Source organism: Chaetura pelagica, unplaced genomic scaffold (assembly GCF_000747805.2).
Source record: "Chaetura pelagica isolate M959 unplaced genomic scaffold, ChaPel_1.0 scaffold1, whole genome shotgun sequence".
Taxonomy (NCBI): domain Eukaryota; kingdom Metazoa; phylum Chordata; class Aves; order Apodiformes; family Apodidae; genus Chaetura; species Chaetura pelagica.
The window spans coordinates 942,987-968,707 of record NW_009951948.1 but is presented as its reverse complement, the minus strand read 5'-3'; the positions used below and the strand labels follow the sequence as shown (position 1 = coordinate 968,707).

At 40.7% G+C, this 25,721-nt stretch overlaps 1 protein-coding gene across 1 annotated transcript in view; it reads right to left on the bottom strand.

Moving 5' to 3' along the window:
- FER1L6 (fer-1-like family member 6) overlaps positions 1 to 25,721 on the bottom strand; it is a 60,603-nt gene that overhangs the window by 19,542 nt on the left and 15,340 nt on the right. Inside the window, exons 11-27 of the mRNA XM_009997697.1 lie at positions 24,378 to 24,486; positions 22,629 to 22,809; positions 21,090 to 21,210; positions 19,727 to 19,827; positions 18,976 to 19,066; positions 18,088 to 18,207; positions 16,588 to 16,740; positions 15,117 to 15,303; positions 14,437 to 14,561; positions 11,887 to 12,021; positions 11,193 to 11,342; positions 7,317 to 7,427; positions 4,884 to 5,045; positions 3,549 to 3,732; positions 3,175 to 3,359; positions 1,357 to 1,479; positions 1,187 to 1,226 (exon numbers count right to left, since the gene is read on the bottom strand). Of these exons, the coding sequence (XP_009995999.1) occupies positions 1,187 to 1,226; positions 1,357 to 1,479; positions 3,175 to 3,359; positions 3,549 to 3,732; positions 4,884 to 5,045; positions 7,317 to 7,427; positions 11,193 to 11,342; positions 11,887 to 12,021; positions 14,437 to 14,561; positions 15,117 to 15,303; positions 16,588 to 16,740; positions 18,088 to 18,207; positions 18,976 to 19,066; positions 19,727 to 19,827; positions 21,090 to 21,210; positions 22,629 to 22,809; positions 24,378 to 24,486 (2,278 nt within the window). The remainder of the gene's footprint in view (positions 1 to 1,186; positions 1,227 to 1,356; positions 1,480 to 3,174; positions 3,360 to 3,548; positions 3,733 to 4,883; positions 5,046 to 7,316; positions 7,428 to 11,192; positions 11,343 to 11,886; positions 12,022 to 14,436; positions 14,562 to 15,116; positions 15,304 to 16,587; positions 16,741 to 18,087; positions 18,208 to 18,975; positions 19,067 to 19,726; positions 19,828 to 21,089; positions 21,211 to 22,628; positions 22,810 to 24,377; positions 24,487 to 25,721) is intronic.

Below are 25,721 nucleotides of genomic sequence, written 5' to 3'. Positions count from 1 at the left end.
GTTACTGATCGTCCCAGGCAGAGAGGAGTTATTTTATCCTCTCTGTGGCTAACAGTCTTCATGATGAGCTTGGTGGCCTAGGTGTGATGTCCTGAATCACTCCTCCCCTGCTGGTCATCTCCTAGACCACCCTTTTCCTTCCTCTCTGACTCCTCCCAGACACAAGCTAGCAGATCTTAACAGCCTTCATGCAAAACTTCAAGCTTATTTAAAACTGGAAGCCACAATTTAGGCTAACTGGTACTTCAGATAACAGGTGATCCAAGTCCTTCTTTGCTCAAAGGTATCACAAAAAGTTATCTAGAAGTATGGGAAGTGGGAGGACCAGCCTCAAGCCAGATTGAGAGGGGCTTTCCAACAAAAAGAAGGTGAGGCCCCAAAAATGGCACTGAGGTGGTTCAGGTTTTTTTGGCTAAAATCTGGATTGAGTTTACTTTCATTTTTGTGTAGTTCATGTGTGCTTCATAGAACTAAATATTTAGAGAAATATTTATATACATGTATATCAGAGCTGTCTTGTGTATATAATATTTATCATCATAGGTGAAAAATATGTACACAAAAATTACCAGAAAAGAATTCACAAGATCTGAAGTCATGAGTTAAAACCAGCTACATTTGTCAAAAAAACCTGAAAAATTTCTAGAGCTCTGTTTGATTGTGGGAGGACTCATTAAGCCATGGAGTGTACATGTATGGAGACACATACACACACACACAGAGAACCTATTTCTGGCCAATTATTTTAGGTTCTTGTGAAAAAATTTCCACTGGAACCTGAGCTAGACACAAAGCTTTTCATCTGTGGTAGTAACAGGCGATTATGGAGTCTCCTTGAAGAAGCTGTTCCTACATCTTTGATCCTGAATTGGATTTAAAATTGAGATAAGCTTCTTCTTCTTCTGAACCTGCTACAAGTGCAAGAGCAGGATAATCTTCACCTTCTATCATTTAGGAGTTTGACTTTGCAGATCTTTGTCCATGAGATTTAAATGACAGAAAACACCTGTTAACCCGACATTGCTTGTGAAGTTTTAACCTACCCACCACCTGATCAGCCATAGAAGAAGGAACTCAGTACACTGGCAGTACTGAGTCACTAGACATTAATTTTTGATTGTAAAATAGAAGAGAATCAAAGTATTAATAGCACAAAATAATAGAAAAATACAAATTATTTACTTACTGTCTTCAGGTTTTCCCTCACTGGAAAAAATTCCTTTTGCCTTTCAAAAGAAAAAGACAACAGACAAACTCCTCATTATGAATGTAGTACTGAAAAGGAATAATTCATCAGTAAATCTACTTTCACAACATGCTCATCCGTGAGAATTTTGAGCACACTGGGTGACTTACCTTTTGTAGTTTGAGCACAGAAGCATAGTATTTTGACCACCAATCAATAACATTTTCAGCTGATTCATCTGCAATTGTTCTTTTCCTTCTCTTTGTTGACCTTCGGATAGATTTTTTCATATCCTAAAAAAGCATGGGGAAAACAATGTTCAGCTCTTAGAACCCATTGAAACTAATCACCTGACTCGTGGCATCAAACATCAATAGATGTATATGAAGATTATTTCAATCTCATTAGTGTCTCTGTCTTTTATTTCAAGACACATCTTTGTGATAATAATTGTATTAAAGCTATATTACCTACTGGTGATGCCAGTGTTGTGAACGTTGGAGACATTGCCACAGAAATGGTTAATGGTGGGATGTGAGGATTAGGGATGTGAACATTCAAATACAAATTGGCTTCTCCCACTTATTCTGCAAGTGTTTTAAAAACTCCCATTACCTCTTTATTGCCTTTTGCAAGATGAAAAAGTCCCAACAGTTGCTGCAGTTCAGCTGTTCTCTTCTTACAAAAAGCTAAAATCTGATCCTGAAGGTCACCTGCTCAAGTGGCAAATCTTATTTCATTCTTGCCTAAAGACTGGCCCTTTTTAAATAGTGTGTTTCATCCTTACACAGTGTTTCACTTACAGAGAGTTGTTAGCTTGTCTGGAGGGGCTGAAGCAAAGATAGATCATTGGGAATGATTGATAGATAGATAGATAGATAGATAGATAGATAGATAGAAATCTTATTTCATTCTTGCCTAAAGACTGGCCCTTTTTAAATAGTGTGTTTCATCCTTACACAGTGTTTCACTTACAGAGAGTTGTTAGCTTGTCTGGAGGGGCTGAAGCAAAGATAGATCATTGGGAATGATAGATAGATAGATAGATAGATAGATAGATAGATAGATAGATAGACAGACAGACAGACAAACAAGTAAGTATGATAATTAATTTAATACAGATGGTTAAACTACAGAGTTCCTTTTAGGACTCTTTTCTTACTATATTTTGCTGTCATAAAGAACAATTAAAATTGTTCTGTACCAAATGAAAGATCCAGACCGGTGTGTACATCTAACGAACAAGACATCTCTGCAGTTTATTTGACCTCCTAATTATTAAGGATGCTGGAAACATCTGACCACTGAAACATCAAAGTTTAAAGAAACATGCTTTATGTAGCTGCAGAAATGAAACTCAGTCCTGCATCCTCTGCTTTTATTGCTGCTAAGAAAAGAGTGTTTGTGGTGGGAGAAACTACAGACAAAGGAGGAGCATGTGCATCTGAAGCAAAAAGAATGTGCACAACCTAGATCATACACTGTACTCTAAATGCCACACTGACCAGAACTGCCCTATTTTCCTATACTTTCCAATTTTCTTCTACCTGGAGACTCACGCCAGTTTTGTAATTCGACCATAAGATCTTTTGGAGACAGACTTTCTGCTCCACTTCTGTACAGTATCTAACACAAGGGGGGCTTTCATCCCTGTCTGAATGCCATGGACACAGGAACAGCTATTAACCCTGACAGTTTTGTAATTAAGTAGATTATTCAAGAACAGGAAAAGCAAAAACCCTACTACTTCAGTACTTCTTGCCCATGAGATGACCAACTACAACAAAAGGAAAGAAAGAAAGTCTCTATTGATGGAAGTAATGAAATTCTGTGGGGTCATATCTTCCTTGCCAACTTGTTCTCTCAAGGGCCAGCAAGATAACATGGGTGTTAAAATCAGCACCCAGAATCTCTAATCCTGAGGTTAGAGACTACTATTTTACAAGTCTGCAAGACTGCAATGAAAGCTAGCTGGCATCTATACCCACCTTCTGTTTTCTGTCCTTCCATGGTTCAGAGGTAGAGCTCTTTGGTTCAGGGGCAGGAAGTGTTGCGAGATGTGGGTCTGGCTCTATCACTGTATATTTACCCTGCTCCACTTCAGCATAGATGTGATCAGCTAGCAATTCTTCTTCTCTGGGTAATTCAGCAGGCTGGGATGACTCAGGTGAAGCTGAAATAGAAACTTTTCAAGTTAGTTAAGATTATGCTGTCATCACATTTGGTGATCATCAAATGATCGCATCACTAGGGGTTTGACCCTACATAACACAATAAAGAATATCTTCCAAGTACATGCCTAGTGTTAAGACTCTGACTAGGTCCTTTGTCTTTGTATTTGGGATCAGGATTGGACATTTACCTTTCTCAAGTTCTATAATGTCTAATCTGTTTGGTGTAGCTTGAGGACCCGAGTGGGTCTTACATAGGAATTGCTTCAGGCAATTGATGGTGTGTGTTCCAACAAGGGTGCTCCTCCCAAATGCTCTCCAGTCAACCACACAGATGCTTAGTGGTGGATGCAAGAGTTCATTTTCAGGCAGCTCCTAGTGCAGGAGGAAGGACAGCAGGATGAGAATTGCTAAAGTATATAGAATATCTGTAGAATATTTGTCGAGCACAACAATAAGGCTTTCACTCTTCCCTCCCTTCTTCTCCTCAGCTATTAACTTACTCAAAAAGCAAAATGCACACAGCATAGGCAGGACTATGCTGTTGATGGTTTTCTGCAAAGTCTGGCAGAATTCTTATCCTTAAGAATACAGAGAGGACCATATGGACTATGTTCCTGAGTTGAGACTCAGAATGTGCCATATGCAAGCATGCCTTGTTAGAATAAACTGGTATGTCCGGAAGGAATGAACCCTGTGTTGGAAAATGTGAGTCTTAATAGCACTTCTGCTTTGTTGAAGGCTATGAAGTCTATCTGTCTCAGGTTGCTCAGCCATGAGATGTGGACACTAGGTGGTTACATACCTCAAAGAATGACCTACAAAAGGAAAAAGGAGCTCTTTGGACACGTGACATACAATGAAAGCTAAAAATACTGTAGCTTCAGTATCCGGCATAGTGCTTTGAAATCCTTTTGTCTTATGAAGAAACTTCTTCTCTCTTGATGTTAGCAACCAGAGCAAGTTGAACAGATTATTTTTCTGGTGCTAACCTTTGTCCATTGTCCATGGAAAGTACCAGCTCTTATAAACCAGCTAACAGGCAGTAATGAAATTACCAGTCCATAGCAGCAAGTTTTACAATATCAAAAGGTCCAGAGCTCATGAGCCAGAAATGATCAATACCCTTAATAGCCCAGTAACAGACAAAGGAAAATTAAAATAATTGAAAGAAAACAAAAGAAACTGAACACTAGACTGCTAAATGGGAAAGGAAAAAGGAAAAGTACTAAAAATATCCCTGTTACTTGCTAAAAAGTTCCAACCTATCAGTGAAAATCTGATTGCAACATATTTCCTTGCCTGTTCAGGACATAACAGGAGGAACATAATCTTATTTTATCATACAATTGGAGCAGAAGTCTTTTAAAGCTTCTTCAAATCAGTAGCTTTTGCAGAAGAACCCAGCCTCTTAGTATTTAATCAAGACACAGAGGAAATTATTTGACAAGAAAAGAAGGAAATCTGTTATTAACACCTTGCCTAACCAGAGAATGAACAGGCTAGGAGCAGTATACTGTACCCACCACTTCAAACCAGTCTGCAAGGCCACTGAAATTGGGGTTTTTCTTGTAGCTCTGGATAACAGAGGATTTCACCCCCTTCCCTGCACATTCGATGAAAACCTGGGGTCGATCTACAGAAAGAAGCTGGACTTTCTTCAGCTCTCGAACACCCCAGAACAGGACCTGTGGTGGGCAGAGAGAAATGTCGGTAGCCTGAAGAGTCTCCTCAGTTTGGGGGAAGCCACTGCTGGGATCCCATCACCTTATACCCTTTTGGGAATGCAAGAAAAAGAACAAACAACTTAAGTCTGGTATCCAATAGCCATGAGGATTATGGTTAATCCTGGCAATTATGGTAATAACATCCATCTGTTATTGAGAAGGTATTGTATTGTCAACAGTAGGACATAATAATGATGTTTGCAAAAGTTCTCTTTTCAGCAGGGCAAGGGGACTATTCACTTGAACAGCAGGGACTCAGTTTGTTTCAAGCATCTGAGCTGTTGAAGGAGCAAACAAATCCCATAGGAGCAGAGGTCATCAATAGAGGTTTGCAAGCTGAGATAGACTTCAGGTCTGCAATGGATGGTAGAGTTCTCCAAGCAGCTTTCCTTCAAAGGGCCATGCTTCTGGTCTGGAGGATGAGGAGGAAAATAGGGGTCTATCTGCAGGAAAAATGGGACTTTAAACAGCACGTGCTGGGAGGCCCTGAAACCAAGGGCTGAAGCAGTGAGGGATGGTTGTGTTACCACTGTAGAGACAAGTCATGAGTCTCATGAATCTGAAATGAAGCCTGGAACTGAAAGAATGAGAACCTTTGTGGACAACTTGAAAGCTGGTGGGACTGGGGATCTGTGTGACTCAGGGAGTGGCAAGAGGCACTGGAGCAGAGCAAGGGCCAGTGAGGTCCTGCTTGACAGAGGTTCCCAGCTAAAATCAGAGCACATTTCCATAGTTACAGTGGCTCCATGGCCATTTCCACTGATGTGAGATATTAGTTTATAATATCTTGACAAAAGCAGTTTAGCTGTCTTTATGCTGTGTTATTTCCTTGTTGGATACGCTCCAGAGAGGGCGTATTTGGGAATTATGTACATTCACTTCATATACCTGCACTTCAACTGTAGAGCTTTCTCATAGCAGTTTGACCATATTGGTCTGGATGCAATTTCCCCAATTTTCAGGTGCATGAGGTATCAGACTGGGAGCAGAGCTGTCCTGGGCTCCCTCCAGAGCGAAGGGAGACAGACATCATAGAATGGCTAGGGTTGGAGGGGAACTGGAAGATCATCTAGATTGAACCCCCCTGCATTGGCAGGGACACCTCCCACTGATTTAATCTGTCTAAGGTCTGTATCACTCTAGGAGGGTGGCTGCTCTGCTCAGCTGTCCAAACAAGAAGCATACAGTGAGGATGCTTCTGAGCTGGGTGCCATAGGAGCCATTTGGGATGAATGTCACAGCAGTATAAAACAGAAAATGTACAAGCACAAAGCAATCCTATTGCAGAGGCAGTGGGAAGGCCTCCATAGCACAAAACTTAGAGGAACACCTAAGTTTAAAGATTTAACTTGTCATTTTAACATCATCAGAGTAGTTCACTGCTTATTTACCTTGCAGTGTTGGGTGTGAAAAAAAACTACTAAAACCCCCTCTTTCTTTATGTACAGAGAACGAGAATTTAAATAAATGAAACAGCAGAGCTGAAAACTGTTCTCTCCTTTTCAGCAGCTCAATTACTTAATCTTTGAAGGTAAAGCTGGAACTGCTTCTGGGCTCCCAAATGAGTATTTCTTGGGAAATAACCACCAGGTTATGCAAGCAGGGTCTGATTTGGCACAGCAGAATGAGCAAAGAAGAAGCTGGTCTGAAGGCTGCAGGATGACTGACAAGGAGTGGTGAGGCTGGGCAGCATCCAGGCATCACACTGACATGAAAAGCTGCCACATTTCCCTCCTTTCCGACACAAGGGGACTTTGGGCCCAAATGGTGCAAGAGAGGAGGGAAGAGAAGGTGCAAACGTTTGTACATGGGCAGGTGACATCACTTGGCAAAAGTCTGGGACCTAGAAAAAGCTTGGCAGGCGACTGATGTAGAACTTCACCTCCAGTGAGGTCAGTGGCAAGGGGAAGCTCTCAATCTCCTGCAGACACTTCCCTGGCTGCGCACAAATTAGGTCCATCAGCCAAGATCTGCTGCAGGAGCAGTTCCATCTCAGCAGGCCAGGATGGAGCTGTAGCCTTTGCTAGCCTCGGGTGGAATCACTGCCTCACATGCCCAGCCTCAGTGAATCCCTTTAATCTGAATTTACCACCTTTATGTTGGGATCCACAAGCTATTTTTACGTGATTCTTATTTAAAAGTATTTAAAAGTCATAATTACTTACTCCTACAGTTCAGTAAGAGAATAAAAGAAGATGAGATTTGGAAATGGAAATATTGTAAGTAACTCACCTCCACTCTGTACTTGCTTAAAACAGGTCGGATGTTGACTGGGACTGGGTAAATCTGGCCAGCATCTGGTGGATCCAGCGGGGGAAGTCTGTCTGGATTTGACTCAGGAATCTGAAAAATTAAGCAGTCATAACTCAGGCTGGTTTTTTGAAGAATAAAATCAGTATCAGAAGGATGCATAAATGATACGTAGAACACATCAGTTTAATACAGTTTTTCAAGACAAGTTGCAGAGCAGAGCAGTCGTGCTGTGAGAGAAATGTGACCTGGATTGTTATCTGTCCTGCTGTTCCTTTCTTGGCAGGAAGAGTATTAATAGATTTGGTTTATGCATCTATACGAAAAAAAGTCTCCTTTGTCCTAGCAGGACACAGTCTGCCCCAAAGACATGTGAGTACTGAAGCATGGTCATTATGTTTATTACAAATGGAAAGCATGGTAATTCTATTTTACAAAAATACTGCTTAGAAGATTTTCACAGGAAAATTCTAGATCTAATTTTAGTTTAAAGAGGCTGGTGAACAGACAGTATGCATCAGCTAAACAGCAGGTTTGTCAGCCAGATGTAATGCTCTTCAGCCACTAAGGACAACTGGTCCTGCATTATTACATGCTGTCAGCATTTGAGAACTTGCAAATTGCATCTCCAGCATTAGCGTTGGGTCCTCTCTCTGCAGCAACAAAAATCTTGTGGCAGGCTCTACTGATGTTCTTTGCCTGTGATCACACATAAGCCTGCCCCACCTTCAGGAGCTTATTTGGGTGCACAGCACTGCTCTGAGCCAGGAGGGTGGGAGGAGAGCATGCCCCACCACAGCTCTGAGGCTCAGCCATCTCTTTGCCTCTTAGAATCACTGAATCATTTAGTCTGAAGAAGACATTTAAGATCATTGAGTCTTGCCATGCTCCAGGCTAGGCTGCCTGTTTAGTTCACCTTCTTGTGAGAAGTGTATTTATGACCTTCTCTGTCTATGCAGGGCAGATCTGAAGCCTGGCCTGATATAGCAAATTTCTACACAGAACAGGGGAAGCCAGCACCTGATGACCAGTCCTACCAGAAACTCAGGCTGTGATACCAGAGAACAGTAGGAACACGGTTTCACAGGTGAGCTAAAAACCTACAGACAGAGCTCTTCTCATCTTTCCCATGAAGTAAAGTACCTGAAGGATACTGAACATGTGGTTCCTGGGAAAAAGAAATACAACTTCTGGAGTGTCTCACCCTTCCCAAGGTAACTTGTCACTGTTGAAAGCTGGGGCACCTGAGAGACATCTCACAAAGGACATGGAAAGTTTTCTGTTTCTTTTAACTAGGCCATCTGTCTGTTATCTGCAGTGATCTACAGTGGTGTGGGAGTTTAATTAGCATAAGGGACAGATGATCCTTTCTCTAGGAGATGGGTGAAAATTGTATATTATAGCATAACACCTGTGGTGTGTGTGAGTATTCACATAATTAACAGCAATAATTCACATGCTCATGTTTACTGCTGTTCATCAGTAAAAATCCAAGGTAATTAATTTAATAGATCTAGGTTTAGTTTTGTTGTTCCTCAATGTATCTGGTTTCTATCAGCCACCTCCGTGATGCCATTTTAAAAAGTCAGACAGAAACACACAATTTTGTGAACAATACCTGCTTGTCTGGAAATCCACTTGTTTAATTATATTCAGAGCTTACAACTCTATATCAACTAGCATTAAACACTCAAAAATAAAAGCCTCATAAGTGATTAACTGGCACTTTAAATAAAGAGGCAATTACCACCTGGAGCAGATCACACAAAAGATGTCATGTCCCTGCCCACAGTTCATATCTCAGGGTACACACTTTCATTGCATCACTTGACTAATTTGCATGATACAGTGACTTGTGCGGATGTAATTTCTAAACTGCACCACTTCTTTTCATTTTTTTAAAAAATCTAGAACAAACAGCTATTTGTATCTCCTCTTACAGCTGTGAGAAGGGCTTAATTCTCAAGGATGTGGCTTAGGAGAGGAAGGCTGGTGAATTCCCACATTTGAGGACAAAACTGCCTCAAAAGAGTTTCATTACACTGCACTGCAGGGCTGCAAAGCTAAAAGACTGATTAAAATCTAGATTCCCTGGATATTCACTTTTGTTATTGCAGTTAACTGAACAGTACTCTATTATATTTTGAGGTCCCCAGTTTTCCAAGTCCTACCAACCACTAGTAGAGTTGAGAGAGTTTCTGTATGACACAGTGAACATGTTATACATTTCCATGAAATTAGCTTGGAATAACTTACAAAGGACTTCGCTTCATGGCCACAGTGTAACTGCACAAAACAAGAGGTGAAGAATCATCTAGCATTCAAATGACAGTAGAGGAAAATACCCACAAGGCGTGTTTACAAGGTGACTTTCCGGATTTGATTAAAAAATAATAATAATTTAAAAATAAGTAAATCTTGTGCCCACTTTGAGCAAAATTAAGACTCCTAGTATTCATTAGTCTGTTGGGAGTTTTTTGTCTACTATTTCTCTAAATGCCAGGATGCTTTGCTTTAAGAATAATTTTATCCCTCAGGCAAGACCTGGCATAACAGCACTCATCTTGAGAAGGGAACATCACTTCTTACACAACACTTCTTCAACTGAGCCAAACGGTACCTACAGATCAGAGTTACCAAGCATAGTATGTCATGGGAAGGGTTATGGGCTCAGAATGAGAATAGATTTGTGATGAGAGAGTTTTTGTTTCCATCCTCACACAGAGCATCATCAGCAATCCCCCGATATTGGCAGAAGTCACTGGCACATCAGCTCTGGGAGTTTTTTGAAGCCTGGCAGATGCTCATATAAGTAGTTTTTCCTGAAAATTTATTTCATATCCATATAGCTATTATATGCCATATGAGATGCTCTAGAGTGTTTTCACTGAGAAGAGTAGTACAGAGAGTGAAAATAAGGACTCCAGGGTCTTTACTTACTGTTCTTATCAACTCTCTAGAGAAGTCTTAGGAATTTATTTGGATGTATCTCAGAAGTGCTGCTTTGTGTGTCCCAGAAGATGACAAAATAAAATGCTCTGTTTGTTCACCAAAAAGTGAATTTCAAGAAAAATGAGAAAATTATGGCTAAGGTAATAATCTCTAACTCTTAAGTACCCAAAATAATGAGGATATGCTTCCTGTGTTGTCATACTTCAGCCTTTCACCAAGAACAGAATTAGCACATCAGGCTTAAGAGCCTGTTTTACCTTGGGAATACCTCCAGAACATGTCATGGAGTTCCACATTTTTCCCATTTCAGATTTCAGAATAAACTGCTGTGGGTTTTAAGCAGAGAGAAGCTTCCTCTAACTGGTAGCTCTGCAAATTTCACTGAAATTCCCTGAAATGGCAGGCATGATGTACCCCACTAATGCATCTGCTGAGCTAGCCCCAGAAGTGCACTCAATTTGCATTTTGTCTCACAGCTGGAAACCAGTGTGACACTTCTCTTGATATACTTGAGGTAACTGAAAACTCAGTCTCCTTAACCCAACCTTTAATATTCAGCATTTCCATTTGTAAGGATGGAAAGCAATATTGGGAGCTTTGAGGTTGCTGAAGTCAGGGCCATGTACTACTCCAAGGAGCAGGTCATTGCAACGGCAGCAGGATTTTCACATAGCCCAATTTAGGGCAAGGCAAAGGAGGCTCAGGTCATGTGAGGGGCTGGCAGTTGCTTGTGTATGGGCAGCAGCCCCTGGCAGGGTGGAGGGAGTGACAGAGATTGCATTGGGACCCCAAGAGCCAAAAGCGGTTGTAGTTCCCACTAATTCAAGAGGGTGATGGGCCTTGATGCCACTGCTGCTTTTGTGAGCCCAGGATGTAAGTGTGTAATGGTAAAAGAAATCAGTTTACCTCCAGAAGCTCAAATGTAGCAAGAAGGTCTCCTCCTGAAAGATTTCCACAATACACTGGGTGGTAAGAAAGTTTGGGAGGTTCATAGTTTTGATCAGCAAGTCTCACCACAGGGGCAGCCACTGTAGACCCAATATATTCTGCCTTACCCTAAATAAAGGAGAATACAGATATTAAAGGCATTTGAATTTCACAGCTGTTACAGGATCCAAGATGGTGAAGAGTTTAGCATTTGTGAAAAAACCCCAACCCTTCTGAAGTAAAAAACAAGGTGAAATGAAAAGCAGCTATGAAAACAGAAAAGCCTTATATTATTACCTTTTTGGAGCATCTGAAGTTTCTGACTTCTACAGCCATTCAGTGAGACTGTGTCAGAGTTTGCAGTCAGAGATAAATCTGTGTCTCCCCAGACTCAGATACAATATTTACAGTTGAGTACAAGGGAGGTGGGGAAAAGATGCTTCTGATTTCTCTAAGCCATTCTTTGGGAGCAAGACTCACTTGGGAAAAAAACAAGGCCTCAGCTTTGCAAGGACATAAAGTGAGTCAAAGGGCTGTGCTCACGTTAAAGTGTGAATCACTGTAACACAGAGCTCCATTCAGCAAGGTCATACAATTAATGCCTGTTCAGTGACACAGCTGTGTCACAGATGTGAGAGTCCAGTCTTTTAATGAGGAAGGATTTTGAGTTTACCACTGCGTCATCATCGTAGAGCTCGATGACGATCTCCGGTGGGAACTGAGCGATCTCCTCCCTGTCGCCGTGGAGCACGATGCTGTTGAAAAGCAGCATCTGGTTCCAGGTGGGGGATAATGTCTGAGCAATGATCTAATGGAGGAGAGGACATGTTTAATGAGCTATGAACTGCTTGGTTGGGAAACCTGCAGCAGGACATGCTGATCTGCTGGTGACATCCTTTCCCACAGCCAGAAAAATTCCTTGTCTGAGACATTTATCAGCAGCTGTTCCCAGACTGAAGGATATAATTATTTTGCTTGGAGACCAGTATCTCCAGTGCCTCCATTTTCCTCTTTGCCTCTGTCATGGTTCAGGATCAAAAATAATGCTCTTGATCCCCTCCCCACCCAGGTAGGGAAGGAGAGAGAGAATGAGGAAAGAGAAGCTCTGGATTGAAAACTAAACTACACAGCTTTAATTAAATACTAATGATAAAAGAGAATATATACAATTATATACAAATGTATTCAGGAAATGTGCAAACCCCTATTGCCTCTCCCCACCCCCAGCAACTCCCACAGCACTCTCCTTAGCTGAACACTTTGCTAGTGAAAAGAAAGCTTACTGAAGGAAAAAAAAAATCAGTAAAAGGAAAAGTGGCTTTATCCTGGCTCAAACCAGGACAGCCTCACATATCCCTCACAGGTTTATCAATACATGACCATCAGTCTGTGCTGACAAAACTCAGTATTAAATTTAGAGGAAAGCTGTTGGTTTAGGAAGGCAGGCACATGCCCAGTGCTATTAAAATGAATCCTTTGCCCTAAACTGAGGCCAGTTTTCACTTCTCCAGGATACATTTTTTTAATTCTGTTTTTACTTCAGTGTAACAGCACATAAAACTTTATTAAATATATATATATATAATTAATTAATCACTCATAATAAAGCAGTGGTTTTTAATTTGCTGTAATTTGGCTTATGTGGATGTGCATGGTACTTCATCACAGCCAGTGTTTACACTATTTTGGCAGGAAATACATTTAACAAAGATGCCATTTAAAGAGGGTATATATGTCAACTGAAAAATGACTCATAACCCCTGCTATCGTTCTTTTGGATGAAAATAAGGCTCTTGACTACAGTTTATTGTCACTTGGCTGAGAGTCTTCCAAAAACATTAAAGTTATTTGCTGCAATATTTTATTCAGGCAGTGAATAAACTTAACACTTCAATGCCTATAAAATGCTATTTTTCCTGGGCCAAATTCTACTTTCCTGAATCTAGTGCATCTAAAGATTAATTTTGTTGGCTTCATTCACCAAATTTTTTAGAAATTTAAATTACATTACAGGAAAAAATCAATTCATACCCTTGAGGCAAAAGCATCAAAATTCAGAACTGAGAAAGGGTTTTGATTTTCACTCCCTTAGACACTTGTTACATAACTTGCATCCTAAGAGAAGAAGGTGTCGGGGGAATTTTAAAATGTCAGTAATCACAGCTCAGGAAATGTTAGAGTCTTTCCATTTTGCACAAGGTCAGCAAATTCAAGTGAGCGAGCTAAAAGATTCCTTTTTACACTGGTGCTACTGCACTGGCCTCTGGCAATGAGCTCCTTTGTGAGCAGCCAGCTCTTGCAACCAGTGGTAGTATTCAAGAGCAGGAATTAAATTTAAGAGCTAATTAAATTTATATAGTCTTCTGTGGACTTTTCTGGGGAGGGACTAGGTAGGGGGTGTAAAACACTATTTCTGAAAATACACTATTTTTCCCAGCAAATCCTGGTCATGGCCCAGGCTTCAGAACTCCCAGCCCCATTTTAACTACAGGGTAGTTGTAAAGACTCAGAACTTCTGAAAGTCTATCCTCATGTTCTGTGAGACACCATTCTCCTGCTTATTTTCCAGGGCTGTACTTCAACCCTTCATGCTGGAGCTGTGTAGAATTTCTCCCTTCTCTCTAGAGGCTCCATCAAATGTCCACAGGAGATCATTTCCCCCTGGAAGTGTCTGAGGGAGATGTGAGACTATTTCTTATGGGGACATTTTTGCAGCATTTAAGGGGTGCAGAAAGCCTCACAGATCTCTCAGCTCACTTCAACTTTGCCACTCTAAAACCCTTAATGTGTGCTGCCAAATTCTATCACAAAGAGACATGCTGGCTTGCTTGGCTACAGAAGCCATTATTAGGTCTTCTTCACTCTTTGCTCCATCATTGCACCCATAGATTATAGGAAAAGAGAACCATGGGGGCTCCCAAACTTAAAACAGATATAAAAAGATGTAGAGAAAGGTAATTCAGTTGCTGCAAAGGTCCAGTAGCCCCAGATAATCTGACATCTGAAGGAGCTAAAATGAGCTTGCACTACTGCACCTCATGTTAGAATAGAAGGTTACACCCAAACCTTTCCCTTGCTTGCAGTGGACTGACCTGCCCTTTAGCAGGAGGCATCTAACTTTTCTTGCCAGTTCCTCCTTGCAAGACAAAGATTTTTCCTTTTTATGGCTTGATCAGTAAAAAACATTATATTTTCATTTACTGGAAGAGACCTTGGAACTTACCTTCGTGGTCTGGCAGTGTGATGTGAAAGTAACTTTTGCAAAAGGATCAGAAAGTCCAGTGCTGTCAGCTGCAATGAGCCCCCTCGCCTGGTACATGTGGGCTCTCAGCTGGAAGAGGTGCGGGGCTGCAGCATTCCAAAGAAAACAGTCATGTCAGCTCCATGGAAATGATGCAGCACATAGGAAGGGAAGATCCACCACCTGCCATCCAACCAGGATCTGGCGAGGGGAACTGTTGCTAACACTGTCTCACTAGTAAAACACATGAGACGTGCAGAAGTTGTACAAGAAGTCAGTGCCTCTCAGTCTCTACTGCAAGGTCACTAACTGCCAGGTTTTGTCTTCCATCACCAGTTTATCCACTAGATGTTCAACACAGCAGCTTCATCAAGAGAACTGAAAGGTGCTCCCTCATTATAAGGAGATAAAACCATGGGACAGGGAACAGAAATTGGAAGAGAACAGGTCTTTTATTTCCCTGACATCTGCAAGGTGTCTGTGGCAGGACAGATATCTTGGCAACAAACCCAGCCTTTTCTGGCCAAAAGAGGCTAAGCTGTGATCGTCTTAGAACAGTTACTTTAAACAGAGGTTTTGCAACCCTCAGTTAGGGCTTTTGGGGCCATATGTTTCTTAGAAACCCTCTTAATTGCTAACATGGAGAAGAAACAGTGTCTTACTTCTGTACAGCAGGCAGGCAGGTGAGGGCACCACGCTGTGCCCTGAGCTGGTGTTGTTTGGAATTTCAGTCTCATATCCTACAGGTAAGTTCTCCATGATGCTATGGGCAAAGCTGGCAGGTCCAAACCATAGGTAGATGTCCACCTTTGCCTGCACAGTCCAGCCCACAGGGCGTTTTCCTGGTAACTGAAGAAAAAGGATCCAGCCATCACCAACAAGCTCAAGAGAGAGACACAGCTGGGTGCTGACTCCTACCAAGCCAGACTGAAATAAAGAAGCATACACTGAGTTTATATACTGAAAGATGGCACTTCCCCACAGTGAAGTGCCCCTGAGAAACATTTAGGACCAGGAAATCCTGTAATTCTTCAGGAAATTAATAGTTTTCTTCGTTGAAAATCTACATGAAAGGTGTACTGGCTGATCTGCAGAGGTTTGTGCAGACTAGCTAATAGCTGCAAGCATATCAGTGTTAGCGGGTACCTTGTTTTTCCCAGATTTCAGCCCACTTCACATTTCATGCAGTTTTTCTGGTCTCCAATAGTTAGTCCTATATTTTACTATAAATATCAACCTGCTGGGCAGATCCAAAAATATATTCCAACACAAAATATTATTGGTCTGGACAAAAAATACAATTCTTCCCTTCCTCTCTCTTCCCATACTGAAAGAGCTAGAAAATTTATTATAGTACTTTTTGGTCATGCAGGCAAAAAGTGCTGTGCTTAGCAAGTACCTATGGCAACTATCAGGAACTTAGATATTTTTATCTGCTCTTTAGCTCTGTTTAATGGGAGTGTTCCCAGCAGCTCCAAGTGAAAAACCACTAAAAAATCATTATGCAAAGTTACTGTTGCATTCGGTGTTTAGGCTGTTTCTGATGGTCATAATAACAATATAAACTGCATAATATTCCACTGTCAGGAACTATCAGTCACTGTGTCTTTGTAGGGGTATATCCACCAATACTTTCCTTCAAGACTGATAATCCCAAATAATATTTTGGACATATAATGCACAAAGCTAGTCACATTTTAAATAGCAAGCATAAAAACATTGATGTATTATTTCTGCATACCTAAGATTCCTTACTTTGTCTGTTACTGTTTGCTGCTCTCTTACCAGACTCCTTCCAGACTCTCATGTGCTGCATTCTGACATCTTTGCCAACAAAGAGGTTTTACCTCTTCTTTCTATGGATATAGCTATAGAAAAACAATGCTATAAACTTGACATAACAAGCAGTGAGAGACTTAATTACTCAGGCACCAAAAGCCTGAAAATGATATAGTGCTTAAATAAGGATAAGCATAAATATGAAGAATAAACATTAATAGATGGCAGACATAACTATGTACACATTCTTAGTATATTACAAAGATGAGCCTGTAAAATACAATCCCTGGAAAAAATCTGCATGCTAAATGTTCCCCAGGCATTATCTCTGCTTGCTTAGTGGTTCAGACTTACTTTCAAGAAATGGGTTTTAATCTTCCCACAGTCCTTGCCTCTTTGCTCTTTTGCTGGGGAAAAGAGGATATTTTTTGCTGGGACTCTTGCATATGCAACTCTCTTGTTGTTGCTGAGCATCCAGATGAACACATCAGGCACCGTATTCTGTGGCTGTTAAAGGATGAGAACTAAAATTGAATTCTTTCTATTAGCCACCACCATCATTGTTTGTTAAAACACTCATTACCAAGAGCTGATTCTCTCATGGCTCCTGTGGAGTAGTAGATGAGCATCTGGAATAAAATCATAGCATCATAGAATGTCTTGGGATGGAAGGGACCTCTAAAGGTCATCTAGTCCAACGCCCCTACAAGAAAAAAGGGCATCTTCAACTGGAACAGATTGCTCAGAGCCACATCAAGACTGACCTTGAATTGTCTCCAGGGATGAGGCCCCCACCAAATCTCTAGGCAACCTGTTCCAGTGATCCACCACCCTCATATTAAAGAACTTTTTCCTAATGTCCAACCTAAATCTACTCTTCTTCAGCTTGAAACCATTATCCCTTGTCCTACCTTTACGTGCCCTAAAACAGGCTGTCACTTTGTGCTTTGCAGTCCAAACCTCCATTCCTATGCACAGCTGAAGGTAAAGAGCTTTGTAGGATGGGTAGAACTCTGTCTCAGGAAATAACTTACCCATAGACTGTGTAAGCTGAAAGTACCTACCATGGGAATACCATCAACTTCATCTACCCCAGCACACCAAAAAAAGACCAGGGTAAATCATGATCATCGATTCTGCTTGTGAGGATGTTCCATGTCATGGCTTTGCCCTGCCCAAAATAGCATTTGTCCAAGAAAAGTCTGAGGGTATTCTGAATCAAAGACCAGTCCAGAGGCTGTTCCCTGGACATGCTGTGAGCAAGGTCACCCTGGTTTGGGAAGGAAGAGAATCTGGACATAAGATGGAAATCACGTCAGGCTGTGCCACTTGCTTTCTGAGCCAGTGAATAGCCATGGCCTTGTTGCAGAGGCAGCTCTCAGAGAGACTGCACTTCACTAGCTGGATTTTAGTTCAACAAATATGGCTGTTCTGCTGTTATTCTCAGATTTATAGTATGTTCCAACATTGCCTGCACAGCAAAGAACAGTGTAGAGATACGTGACCTCATACCGAATCACCACATGAATACCAGTGGATACATCAATCCAAATCAGAAAGCAGGCTGTCTCCCGACAGGGAGACAGGGCACACAGGGGATGACCTTATTTTAAAAAGAAAAAGAAAAACAAACAAACAAACAAAACAACAAAAAAATCCTCTTCACCCCACATAGTCCAGTGTCTCCTTCTCCAGTCTGTTAACAGCTCCATTTGAGGCAAAACAGGATTGGGTCCAGATATCCAAAGAAGAATTCCTTGGATGACCAGGCCAGGAGTTATTACTCACATGGGATTATGTAAATCAAAATCAGGCCCTGGATTTTAAATGTATCTGAGTTTCTGTGTGGATTACCTCATCGACCAAGAACCTAATTTTATCGATGAAGCTCTGAGTCTCACGCATCATTTCATCCAGTGGCATCTTCTTTTTCTGCTGCTGAACAATTGCCTTGGCATCACTGGACATTGCTTCCTGCAATCAGGAAAGACAAGATGTGTTCTGTATGCATTTTTAAGTAGTTTGAATGGGACACAGAAGGAGAAAGTAGATTCAAGATAAAAAGATGAAGACACTCACTCAAAGTAACAGTTACCTTCTTTGTCACAACAGAAAGTGATCAACATTTTGGAGGGGAATAATACAAAATATGAATGTCTCCCACCTTTCCTTTGTCTGTATGTATACCACATGTATGGAAGTCCCAAGAGACCTGTGATTACCACCTAGAATTATCAGGCCTTGGTCCTTACAGAAGTCACAACCCAATTCTCTGCTACCAACAGTAAATACAGTTAATGAACATTTAGATGACCTAAACTATGTTTGTTTTCTTCTTTCTAGTTTCCTAGAGAAGATTATTAGGTCCAGGAATACCAAATGCCAGACTACACTAGTCTTGAAGTTTGGTGTTTTTTCCATTGAACTCTGCATCATCCCATTTTAAGACGCACAGAAAAGAAAAATCATCTCATTATTATACAGTCTAATTTGTATGTAAAACCAACATGTTTTGATTTATTTCAGGATGTTTTACAACAATTTATTAAGCCCAATGGGGTGCATTAAAAAAAAAAAAAAAAAAAAAAAAGCTCTTGATTATTATATTTCTATTCATTAAAAAGCACTCCAGCACAGTGAAACCAAATAGAAATTAAAATACATATACAACTAGTGTGCTTTCAGTCCACATCATTACTTAAGTGTTGTTAAACATCAATGCTTAAAGAAAAACATACATACCAGCTCTTGCTTGAACAGCATGAGTCTCTTTTTGTCCAAAGCAGTGTAGTTCAGCCCTTTGGGCTTCTTTTCAGCAATGGTAATGAAGGCCCTAGGATACAACAGTAGCAGGTCTTTAAACATGTCATTTTTTTAATGTCAGCTGCTGAAACACATTAGACTGAAATGTTCTCTGTCTGCTGCAGTACATGAGCCAGAGGACAGAGATGCTGAAGTTCTCTGAAATAAATATTGAGCACCTGTAAAATTCTAAGAATATAGTCTGAAAGCTCTGCACCACATTTCACAGAAGCAGCACTAGTATCTACAAATTAGGAACTGTACATATTTGGAGCCCAAACATGTAATCTGACTGACAGCTTGCAGGATGGTTTAACCCAGCTTGTGAATTCCTTTATTTTCACCTCAACTTGTACTTTTTTGAGTGTGTCTATCACATGCTATATTAATTCCTACTTATGCACATCTATGTTCTATTCTTAGAGTCTAGAAAGCCAAAATAATATGGCAATGATTGTCAGTAGTCCAGTGTCAGTACTGGATATTGAAAGTAACAATAAAATACTTTCTCTGAATAAATAGAAACTGCAGTTTGGGAAGGTGTTTTTTTAACAGCAGAATTTAAAACAAATGTATCTCGGTAAGTTTAGTGTATTTTTCAAAATATTATCATCCATTTCCTTGTCTAACCTGGACTTTGTAGCCAACATATCAAGTTCATTTTCTGTATGCCTCTAGGAGATATAGTTACCTGCTTTGATTGATAAAATCATTTAGTGTCGTCCTCATTTTCTCCTCAGATGCAATCTCTGAAACCTTGATCAAATTCTTAACTTGCTCTAATGATTCTTCCTATGAAAAACACATGGAAGAGCTGTTGTGTAAAGGAGGGCACCTCATCATTCTGCTAGTATTCTAACACCATCATTCATTGTATGACTAGCGAGAATGAGGGAGGTGACTTTGTAATCTCAACGAGCAGAACCTTAGATGTATCAACATACTTGAAGTGCACAGAGATGAGACTCCAGCTTCATGATTCCTTTTAACTTTTCCATAGACTCTCCAACCACTACTCCACGTTAGTGCTGTTTGGAGTAGCTTTTTTTCCTCACCTTTCAGAAAGATCACTTGGAGGGAAATATTTTCCACCAGGTAAGAGGAAAATGTATCATTCTCCTTGGCTCTGCCTGTAGCCCTGCTGCTTAAATTTAGCAAGTTGCTAGAGTTCTCACTTTAGTGGGTACCTGAATCCATCTGCAAGGACTACTGCAACACCTATTGCTATCATTGAGAAATGGAGTCTGACCTCCCAAACTCAAAAGCCAAAATAAAGGCCTGAATATCCAGTAAGGAAATTTCTATATATATATATTCAGTTACTTTACTGTAAAATACCTCAGCTTGAAAATGCTAGCCTATAAGTCACTATCTTTTCATGACACAACATGACTTCAGCATAGTTGCACAAGAGGTATATAAGGATAAAAAGAGGATGTATCAGACTTTAAATCTGTGTCTCAAGTTAAAATATTCAACATTTGAAGTTGTTTTAAAAATACGTTAGTACTTTCTTGAGACTGTTGATAGTGTCAACTTTAAGCAAGGGTAGAAAAAACATCATTATCAGAAAACACTGACAAGGGCATCACAGTGAGTGCCTATGAAACTAAATGCCATCTTGCCTCTATCAAAGTTTTTAGGAAAATAAAACCAAATAATGTCTTTAAAGAGTCTCCAGCATTAACACAGCTTAACCTCTGTGGACTGGCAAGAAGATGTCAGAGGAGGAGCCACAGAAGATGGAATTATTCTATATCTAATATTTTCATTGTTTGCCTCTTCTTACAAAAAATAAAACATTTCTGAGGAAAGAGGACAGCCCTATAGTAAAAAAAAAAAAAGTAATAAATTAAATCATTGTGGACAGGAAGACTTGACTAGCTCTATCAGACCAAATCAATTTGGAAAAAAAAAAGGAGAAGGAATGAGGTCAGTTACTCTTTCATAAAATCAACAGCAAGGGATGGAGTTGGGGGAAGTTGTGGGAAACATGACCTCTCACTAATATTTTCTGCAGAATACCTGAGCCTGGGAGGATGGTTGCTGCTTACCAAGTGATCAGCCATTTTCTCAAGAGTGTTGGAAGAGTACAGACGAAAGGTCTGGTTGCCCCAATAGCTCTTCACACAGATACAGGGCTTCCTCTCATCATATGGCAGGTACTGGTAGTTCCTATGAAAACACAGTATAGAACAGATCATAAAGGTGAGAGGGGAGTCCAGGGGGAGGCACTGGAAAAAAAAAACAACCTCTTTGGTGCTCCCTCACAGCACAGAAACCAAAGACATTACAGGATATCTTCACATGTGCTAACCAGTAAATACATGGAAAGAAAAAACATGAGCATCACTCATGCTACCTGTGAGATCCCCAGAGAGAAAAAGTTTAGAATCAGTGGATCAAATTTCAGTGCTTTCCAGGATGGGAGAAAAAGGCAGGAAAAGAGGCATGCAGAGAAGCTCTGAAATACTGCTAATGGCAGGAAGCAAGAAGGAAAAGGAGCAAAGATTAAAATCTGATCACTTCTGTAGAGCAGTGGCAGAATGTCACCACCACATTACTTTCACAAGACACTTTTCTCAGAATAGCTAAAGGAGACTGACGTGTACCCAAATCTGCAGTCCTGTTAATGAGGATAAGCAACTACCTTTCTGTCAAACACTGGATTTTTCCCTTCTCTTTACTTATCTGTTGCAGAAACAAAAATTCTACCATGATATTTTCATTCTTGTTCTCTTACACTAACTCTTATTTAACCTGACTGGGCCACTGATTGCAAGAAGGGATCAAAGTACATTTTATCTTTAGGAAGGTCCAGAAACCAAACAGATCCAGGTTGAAATTTCCCACTTGGTAAATATCTGTAAACTGCTTGGCAGTGCCTGGCCTTCTAAAGAAAGAAGTACCATCTGGTCTTGGCATTCTGCAGTATCAGAGATCGTTCTACCTACCAAAACAACATGGAAAATACTTCATTTTATTAGCATCTTTGAAATTAATTAAACCCTTACACTTCTGTTTCTAAACAAGACCATTAAGAAGAACTGTTGTGCATGTTTTCATCTATTGTTCCATTCTTTTTCTCAATAACTTCTTCAAGAATTTCTTCTATTTCTGTTACTTCTTGCTATTTAAGACTACATCTATAATTATTAACTCTGGAAAGTGTTCTGAGTAGCTGACTTTGTTTTGACCAGGTTTCAGTATTTTTGATATGTTGTTCTGCTTTTGGAGCTGGTCACTGAGTGCATGTTACTTGTGATCAGAGTATGGGAACCTAAACCATGGATAGCACAGAAGGAGTTGCATTTTCCTAGAGCTTTCCTATGTATAGTTGGTATAATGCAGCCCTTTTAGAAACAGCAGAAGCTCAAGAGCCCATGAGGTCAAGATAAGAAGACAAGTGTAAAATGGTTCAGAGCCCATTCACTTCAGTAGACCCTGGAAAATTTACAGTTCTGAAAGATGTAATTGAAGACTTGAAAGCTTCAGTTCCACACAAACTGTCTAATGCTACCAGGGTTCATCAATGAATCCCACACGATTATAAAATAGGAACCAGAGACCTGCATCATAGCACAGACCCTCACCTGTTCCCACTTGTGATCAGTGGCTTCTCAGGGGGAGTGGTGGATATCAGGGGTACTCCGAGATGAGGAGAAATTTCATTCTCCTCCTCATGCAGCAGACTTTCTTCTGCTTCTCCATCACGTGTCTTCTTTTTCCGTCCAGCTCCTGCTGACACCCCATCAGTAATATTCCCAAAGTTACCTAAAGACACAGGGTTACAAATTAAGAGATGACTAGCTTGGAGTTGGTCAACCTGAATGAGGTTTAAAATAAATTTTAAACTAGTCATACCAATGGAAAATGTTTGCTCCCACCTGTTCATTAACTGTTCTGGCAGTACCATAGTTTATAAAGGTCTTGACTGGGTATGTTGGTCCCAATGACTTTTCAGGCTACAGGACAGTGCTTCCTTACCTGCCCTGTGTGACACATACCTGGTATACTACTCCCATCCTTAAAGGAGGCTGGTCACCAGCACTTGTGCTTTTACTACAGAAATGCAGAAGCAAAACCAATTTCTAGACCCAGGAGTCCCAATATGTGTTTGATTTACATAGCAAATAAGTGTCTTCCTTACAACATATGGATGATGGTTTCAACATCTGATCTCAGGAGTGCTAAAGCTCATTTTCAGACAAGCAAATTTTGTATAGCAGAGTGGCAGAGCTAGTAATAACAATGTTTTGAGGCCCCAGTTTCAAGCCTGATGCCAGACAACTCTGCTGATAACACAGCCATCTTCTCTGATAGGATTTTGCCCTGAGGGGCAATTATCAGCACTGGGAAAGAGGTGCATCCATCAGTCTGGTAATTACTGGTTTTATTAGACAGGCAGAAAACATTTCCTGCAGGAGAAGGATGTGCTGAATAACCCCATATGACATCCTGGTCTTGACTTTTGCTTCATGCTTTCATGTAAATAATGGCCGTTTGCTAAATTTGGATCCAAATTTCAGGGAGCTGGTAGATGTTCAGGTCCAGAATTCAGAGCCAGATTCATCTTTAGCATTAATTCTCACAAGAACTAATATAACTTCTTGCCCAACTATACAAATGAGCTTCTCATCATTCTCAGCTCTGCTTCCTGCTACATTTCATGAGAAATCAGTATCAATTGCCCTGTTTGTCACAGATATCTCACCATGCACACAACCTTGCAGCTGAACACACTCAGGTGTGCAAGTACAAGGGTGGGAATTGCAAGGGTTCCATGGTGCATTTGGACTCTAAGTGGGGCTAGTACAGGGCTAATCAAACTTTACTCAGAAAGAGGACAGGACTTAGCAGGAGGATCTTAGAGGACAAGCTGGTTCATGGCTTTTGAGGCTGGGCTGTACATCACCCCCAAACCACACTCACAGACCCACATGTGGCTCAATGACAGTGGCTAAGAGGGTCCACATGGGTTCTCCTTGCAAAAGGGCCAGGGACTAATTGCAACGGGCACCACAGAATAAACTTTGCTCTGACTTAAATTGTTTGAGGTGGGTCTCCCAAAAGATGAGGAGGCTAAAAACTGGATGAATCACTGTATACATCGGGTGAGAGGGTTTGCATCAATATAGGGCATCTGGGAGTAAAGACAGCCAGGCATCAGTATGCCCAGCTTGACTACTACCCAGATAAATGAAGATTAGAGCTTAATTCAAGTGTGTAAGACCTGCTTTGAAACTGACTCCAGATCCCTATGACACAGATGTCAGCAACACGTAGCTTCTCTTGCTTCTGAGACTCCCTGTCTGCTTTGGAGAAGAGCTTAACACACTTACCAACGGAAACCTCAAAGGTTATTGGCTTGTCCCCAGCCTTCCTATCAATCATTGTGGCTTCAAAAAATGTCCCAAAGAGAAGGAATTCCTCAAATTTCTCTTCATAGATCTATTGGAGAAGAAGGAGGCAGAAAAATTACATTAATTTTACTTTTTACTTTTTTTATTTACAGCACATAGGAGTCTAGCAGTCTTGTCAGTATTGACCAGTTATATCATAACTGATTACATAAAAGTCATTACCCCTCTCTACATACTCTCCTTCATCAGCAGTCACTGTTAAATGGTTTCAATAGCTTCACATACTGCTATGCTATCATTCAAACTATACATTTAAAGCAGTTCAAGGGCCCTTTTAGTGCAACAGCAACAAAATATCACCATCCTGATAGAGGTCATTTAGCAGTAGCCTTTCTTTGCAGTGTGATAGTAACTACTGCCATCCTAACAAATCCAGGCAGGGGAGTGTTTCCCCTGCTCTGCTTTCCCCAGGGGTGACTTTAACCTACTACCCATCTGTTTGTATTATCAAGACTTTGACCATACTCAGGGTCATTCAGCTCTCAGTGGTGCCAGTAAGACCTAAAGGTATCTGGCATTCAGATTTTATTGGACCTTTTTTATTAGTCTTGTGAAAAAGCCTATTGAAACCAAGCAGTCATTTTTATTATTTTTAACCCGTTGTGCTTTAAACTACAAGTCCAGAGGTGGGTCTTAGTGCAAGGGGTTGCAGTCCTCTGCTCTTTGCCTTCCCTGGCATCACAGCACAGAAAACAGTAACCCTGTTTTCAGCTTTTCACAGAATTTGGAAGCACAAGAACCCAAGTGTCTTGGTGCAAAAGCACATCCTGAAAAGTGTAATTACTTGTTGTGGAGTATTAAGGCACTCTTTGGCACTCTTGGGTCATTAAAAAAATCAAGCTATTAGGCCAAAATCGAGAAAGACTAAGCTCAAAGAAGGTAAATTTTGTGGTTTGAGTTTTCCCCAGTTTTACACCCTGACTGCCACAATATCTCCAATGCAAACCCTACTGATGTCCCAGCATGGACACCAACACACTGAACCCCAGTAGGCAAGATCAGTACTAGCTTCTATTGCAACAGTGAGGCAAGGAATAAAACAGCAGAGTATGAATATATTTGTTTCCCTGCCTTTGCAAACCAGAACCCCCTTTTGACACTGCCCATGACCTCTTCATTTTGAAAAACCTCTGCTACACACAGTAAGAGATCACAGGTCTCCAGAGGAAGGATTAGCAGCATCACATATCAAAGCTCACACCACAAACAGATTGAAGCCCCTGTGCAGCTTTAGCTTCCCTGCATCTTGATTATTTTCAGCAG